General features: G+C 34.5%; 1 protein-coding gene across 1 annotated transcript; it reads left to right on the top strand.

Annotated features, from left to right (window-relative positions):
* The first annotated feature begins 1,297 nt into the window (after positions 1-1,297).
* C4H3orf38 (chromosome 4 C3orf38 homolog) lies at positions 1,298-13,703 on the top strand. The gene is made up of 3 exons (XM_004448595.4): positions 1,298-1,877; positions 4,074-4,315; positions 6,121-13,703. Exons 1-3 carry the CDS (start codon positions 1,751-1,753, stop codon positions 6,796-6,798), a joined length of 1,047 nt encoding a protein of 348 aa, XP_004448652.1. The 5' UTR covers positions 1,298-1,750; the 3' UTR covers positions 6,799-13,703.
* Positions 13,704-15,613: the final 1,910 nt, after the last annotated feature.

Below are 15,613 nucleotides of genomic sequence, written 5' to 3'. Positions count from 1 at the left end.
TAATAATCTTCTGTGGTTCATTCTCTCACTTTTTCATATCATTCCTTCAATGTCATTTATCAATTAAACCTTTCCTGACAATCTGTATAAAAGAGCAATATCCTCTCCATTAACCTCTTGATTTTTCTCCACAGCATCTCCCAGCATGATAAGTATTTTATTTGTTTATTGTCCGTTTCCTCCCACTAGAATGCACACTCCAAAGGGTAGGGTTTTGTGACGATCCCAGCAAAAATAACAGTGCCTGGCAAGTAAGAGGTGTTTAATAAGCTATACATTTTAAAATAAAGGAATTAATGAAGGAAAGACAAAGTTGGGCATGCCTTCCGTGTGGTACTACACTAGCATATATAAGTACTTACATTATCTTGTCATGGATTTACTTGTAACATTCCCAAAAGCTCCTTAAAAGGAAGCTCAGTGTCATTTTTCTGAATCTAAAACTAGCATTGTTGGCATTCATGAATACTTACTGAAAAATGGCAAAATGATATCCGTTGCATAAATAAATTGTACCTCAAACGACAGCCATTGGCATGTTAATTTATCCATGTTTTGAATGCGTTTCCAAAAGTCTATATATATTTTATGATTGATATTTAGTCGTTAAATATGTTAAATTTGTTCACTTGGACCTGCAGATGTGTACAATTCAGCTACAATAGCCTAATCAATATCAATACCCTAATTAAACGTTAACAAATCTAAATTATGGCTAAAAATGGAAAAGATGACAATGTTTCTAAATCTGATCCCTCAGTTCAACAGAGCATAACTGTTTCTCTCTCGTGAAGGTAGGTTGCCTGCCACACTAACAGCAATAACAACTAATATTTGAGCTCATTCTAGGCACCAGTCACTATTCTTAAATATCCCCATCCCATTCCTGTACTACAACCTTATGATAGGTATCCTTACTAGATCCATTTCAATAGGAAACTGAGGGACAAAAGATTAAGCATTTTGGCCGCGGTAAAAGTTAATAAATGACGTAAAACTCAATCTGGCTTTCAGAGCCCCTCACCTTAAACTGCGAGCGATGTCGCCTCTCCTAACAAACCAGCGAGAATGGAGGCAACCGCCGATGCCGGCGTGTCTGAAAGGAATTTCAGCTGGGCAGGCGTAGGAAAGGATAGGTGATGATTTCCCCCCCCTCACTTTTCATAGTATAATGTTAAACATAGTAGTTATTTTAAAAACCGAATACACCGTAATTTAAGCTGTAGTACCCCTCCCCCTTCAGAAGAGGCCACAGAGGACATTCAAGCGCTCCCGGGGGCCGGGCTCACTGGCGGGTGAGAGCTGCCTCCATTGGCCGGCCCCAGGGCATCACGGGAGCTCGCTGTGCGCTTCACTGCCGAGGGCTTTCTACGCACCTGCGCCGCCTTCCAAGGCGCTCTTTTGGAGGAGGGGCTCCTGAAGAATTCAGTGATTCTTTTTTTTTTTTTGCAACCATTTTCCTTCCGGGAGGTCGATGTTCTCGGTGTGGACGTGACACTACTCAAAGTGAGATACTGGGAACCCGCTCAGTCAGCCTGGAGGGCTAGGCCGGAACGACAAGTCGGAACACCTAGTTCCCTTACTGACCTCATTGGTTATCACTTCCGCCCAGGGGTCTGAAATACGGGAGGCCTTTTGGCAGAGAACACCAAGGAAGGCACTTCCGGTGAGTGTTGCCAGGGCGCCGGCCCGGTGGGCTGGAGGGGCGACATTATTGGTGTCGTCCTCATCCCCCTTTCTTGGGATCGAGATGCCGGGACTCAGCCAGTCAGAGATGGAGGGCTGTCGCAAAATGCTCGGCCTACTGGACAACGACGAAATCATGGCCCTTTGCGACACTATCACCAACCGCCTGGTGCAACCTGAGGACCGCCAAGGTAAGGTCGGACCCCTATATCTGGGGGCGCCCGCCCCTCCCCAGGCCTCACTCTCACCACGGTTGTATTCGGGTGAAATCATCGGGAATCCACACAACTCGGGCTGGCCTTGGCCTTTTGGGGAGGTGGTAGCACTGACCGCGGTGCTTCCAAGTTTTATCCATCGATTATGTTACGGACAAACACTTGTTTTGAGGATTCTGATTAAGTGAACAATCATTTTGAAAAATTCCAGGGAACCCTTTTCAAGTTTGGATTAGCTGAGATGTCAGATGCTGCTTAGAATTCCTTTCCTTCAAGGCTTGGGGGAGGATATCATAAACATTTGATGTCAACCTCCGTGGTAAAACAGCCACTGTAGTAAAAATATAGCGAGTTTGTTTGATTCCATGCCTTCTTTTGGGTCCAACATTTTCGAGATTATTTTGTGTCCTAGAAAAACGTAACTTTCAGGGCCAATTAGGCATTATGGTAGATTCTAAGAATTATTAAGTCATATAAAAATGTAAATGAGTAGCTTAAGCATTTATTTCAATTTGTGTGTCACATGGCTTAAAAACAATTTTCTACTTTTAAACTGGTATATTGAACATTTTAAATACATTGCTGTGAATTTAAACTGAAAATAGTTTGACTTGTATGTCTTCAGCATTTATATATTTTAACGTTAATTGCATGCATGGTGTGAATTTAAAATTGTAACAGAAGAAAATGTTATATAGTGGATCTAAAAGAAAATAATGAAAAAACAAACTTCCCAGTACAAAATTGTTTAAATGATTTGAGGAGACATTTCTCAGAGAAGAGAAATATAACTGGCAAACTACTCAATCTCTTTTAGAAAGCAGGGAAAAGGAAACCAAAAACAAGGTATCTTTACCGTGTACCAGGTTGGCAAAAAATTAAAAAATATAATGTTTAAGTGTTGGTGGTCAGGTGAAGTAACTCTTTGACAACTGCTGGAGGAATGTAAATTAAAAATACCATTTTGGAAAACAAATTTGGCAATATCTCCTAATGTTGAAGATTTGCTTACTCTTAGGTTTAAATTCTAGACCTGTGCTTTTCAAACTTGAATGTGCTTGTGAATCCCTTAGAGATCTTATTAAATTGCAGATTCTGATTCAGTAGTTTGGGGTGGACCCAGAAATTCTGCATTTCTAACAAGCTTCCAGGTGATGCTCATACTGCTTGCCTCTCTGTTCACTAGGAGTCTTAATTGAGAGCATTTAAAGTAAAAGTGTTGTAACAGGACACCAGGAAAAAAGTTTATTAAATAAGAATAAAATATTTTGTGATATGGTCATATAATGAATTACTACTGTTAAGCAGTGTAAATGAAGTAACCAGAATTACATATATACACATAGAAGAACCTCAGAAAGAGCATTAAGTGTAAAGCTGATAAAAGAAAACTTGATATTGATAATTCAATTTATGTTCAAAAAATACTATATTGTTTAGGGATACATACTTATATTGTACAAATGTAAAGAAAAGCAAGGGAATGATAACATTTAGAATAGTAGCTTACCTGGGAGGTGAATGAGAAGGGATGGGGAATAATTTGAGAGAGGGATGAAATGGAAACCTCAACAATACTAGTAATTTCCTATGTCTTAAGCTAGGTGGTGAGTATATTGCTATTTTGTATACCTCATACATGTTAAAAATATTCTTTGATCTGTGTTTGTATACAATTTTAAAAAGTAAAAAAAAAAAAAATACTAGTCCTGGTTATACCACATCACAGAAGTTTGATGGTTGACACCTCATGTATCCTCAACTTTTGATATCTGTAGAGTAAGGAGATTGGACTGAAATTCCTCGTATTCCTAAAATATTGTGATCTTACCTAGTTTTAGGTATTGTATATGAATTTCGGTCCTGTTGCCCTATTTAGGGAAGAATCATTTTTCTGGCTCACATTTTTTCTTAAAACACAATTCTTTAAAAAGAATGCTAAATTACATTTTCTTTGGAGAAGTAAAAGGAAGAGGGTTTCAGGTAGGGAAGTTTAAAGTATGAAGGAATGGAAAAAATCTACAACCCACTTCCTAATGTTTAAAAATAATAATAGAGAAAACAATGTCATAACAGAAGTTTATAAATATTATTTGATAAGGTTTCTGTTGACTTTTAAAGTATTTACCAATGACTCATGCTTTTCTGTTAATCTTTGCAATTTCCTTCTAGATGCCATTCATGCAATATTAGTCTACAGTCAAAGTGTAGAAGAACTTTTGAGGCGTAAAAAAGTCCACCGGGAAGTCATATTTAAGTACCTGGCAGCACAAGGGGTTATTATACCTCCAGCTACTGAAAAACACAATCTTATTCAGCATGCAAAAGATTACTGGAAAAAACAATCAAAACCAAAATTGAAGGAATTACCAGAGCCAGTTACAAAGACCGAAGACGTTCAACTCTTTCAACAAGTAAATAGATCTTTCAGTTATATCCTGAACCATTGTTCTGTCTGAAACTCTTAAAATAATACTGGATCCTAGGGAATATGGTTAATAATGTTTAAGTGATATTTTATAATTACAACTTTACTTCAGTTTCTTTGCATTTTAAAGGAAGAAAGAACAGTTGAGCATTAAAAAAATCTTTCTGACACTTAGTAATGTATATAAAATATTCTGTTCATTTGTAAGGGAATAAAATTTATTTTCCCTCATTCTCATCAAATGAGAGGACTACTGGATTTTTAAAGAGTGTAGATAATCTGTAGAATCAATTTAATTTTAATTTAGATTCTAATTCTCTAATTTTTTTTCCACTTCAAAAGAATGCTATTTTAAACACTTTTATCATTTTTAATTATTTCTTTGGTATTAAACTATAGAAATTCCATGAAAATAACTGTAATTTTTTTTTTTTATAGAAGCTTTAGATTATATAAATCTTACATCAGATTTATAGGGGGATAACCCTAACCCTCCCCCCACTTTTCTCCATTAGCAACATCTTTCATTGATGTGATATATTTGTTAAAATTGATGAACACATATCAAAGCATAGCTAACTAACCGTGGTCTGTAGTTTACATTATAGTTTACACTTTGCACAATTTTATAGGTTTTGACAAAATGTATAATGGCCTTTATCTGTCATTAAAAGGTCTTTCAGAACAATTCCAATGCCCTATGTTACACCTATTCTTCCCTCTTCCTCCCCTTAAGAAACTCAACTTTTACATATGATTTTTAACTAGAAAAAAATGCTGTTGCAGTAATTTCCTGTGGCTGGTATTTTCTTTTTCTTTGTATCTCTACTGTATATTTTAGATGTTCAGTGAATATTTGAATGTTGTTTGAATTTATCTCTCAGTAATTTGCAGATTTTTAAACTACATACTACATACTTTAGGTTTTACAGTGAGAGAGTTTTGCTTTCAAAATAGGAAAGGATTTTCTATGGCCTTTCTTGTACACAGAAGAGCATTAACTTTGAAATCATAATAGAAGTGGCTTTATATTAGAATCTGCCAAATAGATGTAGGACTGGGCAAGTAACTTGACCTTTTTGGGACTTGTTTTTCTCATTTATAAAATGAGCTTAGTGACAATATCTTCTTTGTCATAAGGCTTGTGAAGATAGCAGAAAATAGCACTTGAAGTACCAAGCACAGTACCCAGTATATTCAGTCATAGGTGCTCAGTTGATGTAAGTTGTCTTCCCATCTCAATGAGGTACTATGATCTGAAATGTATAGATGAATAAGATCCAGCCTATCAAGTGTATTTTTGGAGTAGCATTTCCTTGGAAAAAGGGAAATAATTTAAGCTAACCCCAACCATGAAGAATAACCTATGTCAGATACTTTGGAAATACCTATTTAAAAGATGGTAAAAATGCTTGTTTATTATAAACTTCATTGAGGTATAATTATACAATAAAAAGTACTCATTTAATGTGTTTGATAAGTTCTGACAGATACAGACACTTGTGAAACCACTGCCACAATCGAAAAAATGTTTCTATAAATCATTCTTTTAATGCTGATATTTTAAGAGGCCTTGTTTGACATTACTATCTTAGCTGAATTTTGATCTGTTACACTGGGTAAGTCTAAAACTGCTTTTCTTTTTCTGAAAAATGAAATTTAACTCTGCATGCATGATAAGTTTAATGAGGTCACATCTAGTTTCAATTCTCTCAGTAATTCAAACCTAGCAATGACACAAGCTAGTTGGAAAAATAGAGTTAACTCTGGTTTTGTTTTTATTTTAATTAGCAGGCAAAGGAAGATAAAGCTGAAAAAATTGATTTTCATCGATTAGGAGAAGAATTCTGTCATTGGTTCTTTGAGCTTCTCAATTCTCAGAATCCTCTTCTTGGACCACCTCAAGATGAATGGGGGCCACAGCACTTTTGGCATGATGTCAAACTTAGATTTTATTATAACACATCAGAACAAAATGTGATAGACTACCATGGAGCAGAAATTGTGAGCCTTCGTTTACTGTCACTAGTGAAAGAAGAATTTCTTTTTCTCAGCCCCAACCTAGATGCTCATGGATTGAAGTGTGCTGCTTCTCCCCATGGGTTAGTTATGGTTGGAGTTGCTGGGACCGTCCACCGAGGGAACACTTGTTTGGGCATTTTTGAACAAATTTTTGGACTCATCCGCTGCCCTTTTGTGGAGAATACCTGGAAAATCAAATTTATCAATCTGAGAATTATTGGAGAGGGTTCTCTTGCTCCTGGAGCATTACAGAAACCATCTGTTTCATTTGAGCCGAGTGATTTAGAGACCTTTTATAATGTAATCAGTTTATGTGGTACTGATGCTGATGAAATACGGCTTAATGGAAAGCAGGCATTGGGTAGTGGAACTGGAGACCAAGCTTTATGTAGTGGAAATGAGACACTGTTAAACAAAAGAGAACTGAGTTTACCTCTAAAGCATTGAGCACCGTAAGTCAGCCTAAAAAAATCTATACAGAAACTCTTCCACATTGTATATCAGTAATGTCATAAGTGATTTCAGATGTGAGAATTGACATATTTTAGTTGAAATACCTTTCTTGACTACAGACTGCCATCTTAGGTGATTGTTCCCTATTCCTAACTTGCAGCAAATGTTCTGAAAGCTTAATGCAGTTTATCAAATAAATCCCACTTTAGATATAATAGCAAATGGTGTGCCTTAGAAACCAGGGAATGTTTTCATTTTACTTAGTAAATATATCTGTACTTTCCAGGTGGGAAAAATTAATACTGTTAATGTTTCCCTTTTAAGTTTCTCATTTACTTTTATCTAAATCTAGATAATTGGATATTTTACAAATGTATCTTACTGTATTTTTTAAAAAATGATTAAATATTGTAGAGATGTTCAATGTAAACTCAGAGTTCTCATTTTAGAAAACTTGAATGACATTCTTAATGCAAAATTTCGGTAATTTAGCGTGTGGAAAAAAATTTACTTTGCCTCTGTAAATATTTGATGAACATTTTTTCAGTTACCTGCTATAGTTCAAGCTAAATATCTTATATGTAACATTTATGAACTATTTGGGGCAATGACAAATGCTATTCCTAAAACAAACCTTATTCTTACCTAGACTTCAGTTAACAGCTTTATAGAACATTTATTGTAGCACTTCATAAGGAAACATACTGTTGAAGTTTTTTAAAAAATTTGTGCTCATTTCCTAACTTTTAAATCATTGCTATTCTTGAATGATCTTGAAAGAGGTGACAAAAAGCCTACAAATTTGTACTGTGTGCATATATCCATGTACATAGATCGACATCATAATTTTAAGTTATTAGGAATTTTTCACCTCTAACTTGTGTTAATGAAGTTTAAGTTACAAGGTTGAGTTGTTAGATTAATTACATATTGGTATTTAAGTTTAAATTCTTTATCACCCAACAACTATTTGCTGATCCTGGATTTAATTAGTAATTTTAATTTACAAAAGTGCCATTTAGAAAAAAAATTCAACTGGAAAATTGTGAAGATGTACTGTACATGTTAAATTTTTATTATCTTTATCATTAACTCTGCTCATGATCATCTAGAGTGATATGCATGTTGAAAGCAGGAGGAAAAATCTCATCTTTTTGTTTTTTAATGCCATACCTCTTATGAGGAATGCGAATCGAAATGTCTTAAAATAAAAGAGGGAAATGCCTGTTGCCTGCTGTAAGAATAGTATATTGTTTAGATTTAATTTACAGCTCTGTTACTCTTAAAGTTTTAGGCAATTAACCAAAACAAAGATATTTTCCTACTGCTGGTTACACTATCAGTGTCATATAATTAGGTTTAAAGCAAACAACCGTTTGCAAAATAATTACTTCTTGTGCTTTGTGAGGTGCACATTCAGATCACAAGTCCATCTGTCACCAGCCTTTAGCTCTACTTGAGTTTGAAAATTAGTAACTAAAGCCACATGATCTTTTTCTTCCTTAAGCTTGAAGTATCTGTTACAAAGTACAGTAGATAAATATCCTAAGTAAAGGATAACATTAAAAACCATTTCCATCTGTTTTTTTTGTACTACTGATGTCAAATACTGTAAAAATATTTCATATGGTTTGTATGAACAGGGATTGCCTTCAGCTCTTTTCAGTATTGAATTTTTGGATTTATCTAATGTCTAAATATGGCTACAAACTCTGCATGTAGTTTTAAGAGTAAAACACAGTTTTACTCTTAAAAAATTGAAAGTTTCCTCATAGACTAAGCTTCTTAAGGACTGGAGCTCTGTTTTATGTGAATTCTCCAGCTGGGCACACATTAAGGTCCCGTGTTTGAGTGAATGGGTAAATAAATGAGCAAAAGAAGCTCACACATAGTAAAAAAAACTTTTCTGCCTCTAGAGTTTGTCTTTGGTTCTTATCAGTGCTGGTTTCTTGGTCACATAGTCTATTTTAATTTCTTACGTGGATACTCAGATTTAGAAAACTACACTACATTTAAAGTAGTGAGATCAGCATACACTTGAGGGTGCTAAAACTTCATAGAAAATAATGGGAGAAGCATATGAAGAAATCAAGCTTGGAGGAAGAGGACCTGGACAAGTTGAAATCCATTCATGAAGCTTGAAGCTTAATTCTTAATCAAGCCTTTGAGAAGGTCCAAAAGCACACCTGTCACTGTGCAAAGACTGAACTCTGTATTTACTATCACCCATTACTCTGTTCATGTTAAGCAATGGCAAACATCCTAGCTTTAGGTCTCTTTTGCTTTGTTATTCCCAGCTGGTGTTTGGAAAGTCTGTGGAGTCCAAAAGTGAGGAATAATATAACCCTCTACACATAAGTCATAAAAATAGGGTGGTCAAGCTAGGGGAACACCTAGACTAATGTAGCCTAATAAAAGGGTATACATTTTTTTAATTACAAAATCTTGAAGTAATTATATGAGAATACTTTATTACATCTAGAATGCCTAATAACTTTTGCTTCATGTGTCTTATTAACTAAAATACCAAACTATAGAAGAAAACCATCTTTATTAAATCAACTTGCAAATGGCAAACACTGATAGCAGGACAGGAAAATGTTCCTGGATTTTCAGAAAGGTAATGTTTTTCTGCTAAAGAAAGTCCTGTTACTCAGTCCCAGTAAGAAGTCATAGTATCAGAAAAGGCTTTAAAAGACAGTCTAAGGCAAAGCAGATTTTAAAAAAATAACCATACTTAAACATGTTCTTTAGCCACTTCAATTTTTATGCATTTAGATTACCTTTTGTTTACTGTATCCTAATTTGGTTTGGGGAACTGGTCACATCTTTTCGAGAGTGAAATGAAAGCTATTTTCTTTCTCCCCAGAAAAAAAATATAGCATTACAATTTTTGTATGATATTTCAGTGAGTTCATGGACTTCCTTAAAACACATCTATGAATCTTAAAGGCATCTGTATATTCTGTTAAAAATACTTATATTTCCTGGAGACTTAAAAAAATGAAAATTATTTTTAGAAAAGTTGGTTGCATTGCCCGTCCCAAAGCTAGAGAACTAAATCTTATGGATGAAAGGATAATCTCTTTAAGAAGTCTGTTTGCAATAACTGAGAATTTTGCTTTGAAAAGATGTTAGATATGAAGATGAAACCTACCAAAAATACTGTCAAGGGTAACTTAAGCTCAGAATTCATTTTGTTTTGACAAGATAAATTTAATGAACGATTAACATGCTTTGGAGAAAGTGATAAAAATGTGAAAAAAAAAATAATTTAAAAATTTTCAAGACCTTTACAAATTCTTTATCCAAACAGGACACTGTTTCCTTATTTATTAATGGTTGTATATTGCTAATGAATGCTGATAGGATTTTAAAAATATGGGCATTTCTTCTGCAAGGTTTATGTATGTGATCTTCTCATCTTAACTCCACTCTCCCCAAGTTTTCCCCACCCCAAACCACAGCTACTTATAATCTTTGTATATACCCAGTTTTGAATTCAGATAGCACAGCTACAGTACTGGGAAACAAGAGACTTTGTGAATCTAGATTCTCTTCAGGATCATTTGGCACGTTTATTGAGCATTATTTGTAAGGCGCTAGGTCAAGCGCAAAATAAAATAATACATGTATAGGTTATTTATGTGAATTTGTTTTAGGGAGTGGTCCTATATTGAGTTCATATCTCAGTCTCTAGGTGTCTTGAAGAACTTTAGGCATTTTGCAGGATTCTGGTAGATTCTTAAATTTTATGTGATCAGAAGAAACATTTGATTGAAATTTTAAGTAGCCCATATGGCTTTAGCTAAGCCATATATATTTTGTCAATACAGAATATAAGATACTTTGATCACTTTAATATATTTAAAGTTGGAAGAAGTGTCAGAACTTTATCAATGTGCTAAATCCTTTTAGCTTTTATTTTTTCTAGTGTGAACCTTGTCAGTAGTCTTCTAGTAAAGCATTAATATTAAAATTGAGTAAAATATTTACTGTGAATTATATACCCCAAAATATAAAAGCAGAGACTCAGAACTCCTTGTAATGAAATGTTAATAGAATCACTGGCCTAGAATCTGAGACCTCCTAAATTCTATTCCCAATTCTGCTAAATTTCTTTATTGCTCTTTTAGTCAGTTTGTGAGGATCTTTTGTTAGCACTTTTCATCTTCAGTTCGTCGACACCCTACAAAGTATGAAACTAGTTATATTTGAATTAAGTACCAAAGGAAAAATTACCACTACTATGAATTATGTGATTTATGTTTTCTGAACAAAAATCCACCAAGAAGCCTTTTCTGTGAAGCATTCAGTTTCCCAAGTTTACATTAATCTTCATCATCTCTCATTGTTTACTGTGCTGATGATTAATATCAGGCTTAATTCTTCTTACTTTGTTATATTTAAGTTACTATTGCCTCCCTAAATAGATTATAATTTCAAAATTGGTGATTCTTGCTTGGGATTCTTTCTTCCATTGCCTTGCACAGAATAACTAATTGCTAAATTTTGTGTGTTTGCTATATTCCAACTTAAGAGATAGATACCATTATCCCTCTTTTATAAGAAAACAGGGTTGAATAGTTTCTAAGCTCTCACAGCTAATGATAGAACCTAGATTTGAATCCAGACATTTGAGCTCTCGACCCCCTGTGATAACCACGACATTATGTTGGCTCTTACATATAGTAGGATTTTGATGAATCTTTTTTTACTATCTTCTGCTTCATCATTTGCTGGCACTTATTTCTGAAGCAGAGGTGCTTTTAATCTGTATTATTAATATAAATACATAGTAGAAGCATTAGTACATCCTATACTTGTACCTCTTTACTTATTTAGTGATTTAAAACCTCTTGAAGAAAAGTAAAGGATGTTCTTGTATAACAGTATTACTCATGAGAAATTAGAAAAGAAAGATAATTGGGTATTATAAAATTATATATAAAAATTCATAAATTTTTGAATTCACTATCTCACCACAATCTCTCAACCTCTTGTTTATGGCACCATTGTGCTGTTAACCTCAGAGTTAGGTTTTATGTGCACTGTTTTGTTCTAATCTTTCACCAGCTTTTTGTATGTCTGCTTTATTTTCATCTTTGAGGGTTGAGGACTTGGCTTAAATGCTGTCTCCTTTTTGACTAAGTAGACCCTCTTGTTAATATTTATCAGAGCCCCTTCTCTGTTTCAGTATTAGCACTTCAGATAGTATCATTTGATAATTTACTAATTTAGTGTTGGTTCTCCCAATACAGTTGAAGCTGAGAGCAGGGACTATATCAGTTTCCTTACATCATATTTCCATTGCTTTGCACAGAGTAGGTACTCAGTAGATAACTTATTGAATGATGTGAATGCTACTTTTTCTATAGAGCTTTATATGTTCCTAGTGCTTTATGTATTGGTTAAAGACAAATGCCTAGCATTAGGTGCTCAGTAAATACTTGTTTAATGAATAAAGCTAAGGTTATCTTCCTGAATGGAGATACAGGGCTCTATTACAATCAGCAACACTCTTTGGTTGAATTATTAAAGTCACTGAACTTTTATAAAAGATGAAAAAATTACAGCCCCAAAGTTAAGTAACATGCTGAAATTCACCTAGTTTGGAGATTTATCTGAACTTTTTTTATTTTTCTTTTTGAACTACAAAACCTTTGGTTTTCCATGCATTTTGTTTCTAGTCTGTCTACTGCTGCTACCTTATTTTGAAAGAGTTATTTAAGGTCTAACCCTCAATTTCTTCACATATTAATATGAAACTATTCTATTAGATTATTTCTAAGGTCTGCTATGATTTTAAAGTTACATGGTTTTGTGATCTTATACCATCTGAGCAAGTCAAGAATAATACTTTTAAGTGATATTTGTAGCTTACTGGAGAAATTATTTTGTATTATTTTTCCTTCCTCTTAAGTCATGCTCATTCAAAAAGCATTTTTATGCTTAATATTCTCAAACTATATAAAAGTATACATTTTAAAATGTACTCGTGCATTTTTGTATATAGAGGGAATACAGAAAATAATGAAAGTATTCCATGTGATATCTAGAATAAAAAAGAACATAAAATTGTGAAACCTTTAAAATATTTAACTATTTTATCATCCTAGAAATTCTGAAGATGTTTGAAACTACTGTTTCGTAAAAAGTTTTTGCCTTGTTGCATATGTTCAAAATATAGTCCCATGTATTTTTTTTTCCATGTACAGGCAGAAAAAGTGGATGGTGTGACAGCCAGTAAGCCTTAGTGAAAAAAAGAATATATGATTCCTTCCAAGAAACTGGAGTAAAAGGAGTTGCAAACATTTAAGAATGGCACTGGAGATAGTGGCAGATTTAGTGTAAGGCTTTTCCTATTTGAAGCACGGACTCAGGTGGATGCTGCTCATACTGAATGTCATTGAAAGTTATTCCAGGAAGTTTAATGAAAACATTTGGGTAGCAAAGACCAGATGTTCTGCTTTACTGACTGCAATAGTACAGATTTATGATAAAAGGAGTTTGGAGTATGGAAACAAGATGATGGAAAATTTAAGCATGTCAAGGCTTTAATGCAAATGGCAGAATAATCATAAAGTCATTGGACATCAATAGATTAGGAGAAATTAAGAGAAATTTCAAATTATGCAATGATTTTAATTCTAAGAGCATACTTTAGGGTAGAGCAAGAGATAGAGGGAAAAAATATTTTAAATAACGCATCAGTGTTTTAAGTGGAATTTTCCTTTCAGTTTGTTATTTTTGAGTACTTACTATATGCTAAGCACTTTAACAGAAGACAGTTTGTCATAAAGTAGCTTGTTTCTTCTAGTTCCTTGTTTTTCTCACTTTGTTTAACTTGTATAAAATAATTATTTAATGTTTAATAAATAGTTTATTTTATTAGAAAATGCTTCTTTCTAATCTCATTTTTACCACGTTAACCATTTTTCATCTTTTGGTCCTTATCTAAATTGTAAGTAAAGACCTACTCTTTGGACTAAAGTGCTACTATTAGAATGGTGATCTTTTGTAGTATGTCAAATAGTTTGGCAGGTTCAGAGGGGGAAAATGCACTGAAACTTTTCACATAATTTACATATATTTAGCAAATTGTAAATAGAAGGTAGGATTTTCATAATAATCCCATTCTTTTTTTTTTGCTTTTTATTTTGAAATAATTTCAAATTTACAGGCAGTTACAAAACATAATACAAACCTCATTCAGAGCACTCCAACCAGCCCCCCCCCCAATACCCAGATCCACCAATTTTAACATTTTATAACATTTGCCTTATTCTTTGCCTCCCTCCCTCCGTCCCTTCCTTCTTCCTCTCTCTCTCTCTCTTTTTCTCGGTTTGAAGCTGGATGGACCATAGAAAATAATGTTCTTAATCCATTCCTGTGGGTATAAACCTATTGTTGATTAGATCTTTTGATTAGGCTACTTCAGTTAATATGTGCCCCAGGGTGAGTCTTAATCCTCTTTCTGGCAACCTTTATAAATGGGATGAATATGAAGAGAGACAGAGCCACTGAAGCCAGAAGTCAAAGGCAAGGAGGCCCAGAGGAGGAGGGAGAATCCAACAGACACTACCATGTGCCTTGCCATGTGACAGGGGTTCAAGATTGCTGGCAGCCAGTCTTTGGGAAGAAAACATCATCTGATGCTTTCACTGCCTAAGACCTATAAACTTATAAATTACTAAGTCCCCATTGTAAAGCCAACCCATTTCTCTAATTAGTATATTGCATTTTGGCAACCTAGGAAACTAAAACCTTCTTTCTCTGTTTTCTGCACATTTGAGAACAGGTTGTGCACATCATACTCCTTGAACATGTAATACTTGGCATGTACATTTCCTATGAACAAGGACATTCACTTATGTAATAACCTTAAGTGCAATTATCAAGTTCAAGTAATTTAATGTTGATTGAACACTAATTTTTTTCTTATGCTTCACTGGTTTCCCCTTGAGCCTCCTCTATTCTTAGACCCTATCCAATATCATGTATTTCATTTAATTGTCATTATCTCTTTAGTTTCTTTTTTTTAAATTGTGGAAACAAATACAGCACAAATTTTCCTGGGTTCCTCTGGGCTCAGCTCCTCTGTTTTCTCCACAAGGTCAGCTGTAGACTATGAGGCTCTCTAGGCCTTGCCTCTCTCCACAAAGTCAGCTGTAGACTCTCAGGCGAACGACTCTGTCTCTTTCTCTGGGGCTCCAGCTTAAGACTTCACCATCAAACTCCAACATCAAAATCCCTCAGCTCTGTCCTTTGCCATGCCTTTTATGCCAGTGCCCTAATGACGTGGCTCAATCAAAGCCCTAATCATAACTTAATCATGCTGAGGTACAGACCCGATTACAAACATGATCCAATATCTATTTTTGGAATTCATAACCTTATCAAACTGCTGCAACAGGTATTCAAACAAAAATTTGTATACAAATATTCATAGAAGCCTTATTCACCATAGCCAAAAGGTGAAAACATCCCAAATGTCCATCAACTGATAAATGGATAAACAAAATGTGGTATTTGCATACAACAGAATATTATTCAGCCTTAAAGGGGAGTAAAATACTGCTAAATGCTACAACATGGATGCTCCTTGAAAACAAGTTAAGTGAAAGAAGCCAGACACAAAAGACCACGTATTGTATGATTCCACTTATTGAAATATCTAGAAGAGAGACAGATAGCAGATTAGTGGTTGCCAGGGGCTGTGAAGAAGAGGGATGGGGAATGAATGCTTAATAGGCAAGGGTTTCCTTTTGGAGTGATGAACAGGTTCTGGAACTAAATAGTGAATGTT

The sequence above is a fragment of the Dasypus novemcinctus genome, chromosome 4 (assembly GCF_030445035.2).
Source record: "Dasypus novemcinctus isolate mDasNov1 chromosome 4, mDasNov1.1.hap2, whole genome shotgun sequence".
Taxonomy (NCBI): Eukaryota; Metazoa; Chordata; class Mammalia; order Cingulata; family Dasypodidae; genus Dasypus; species Dasypus novemcinctus.
This window is presented reverse-complemented; position numbering and strand designations above follow the sequence as displayed.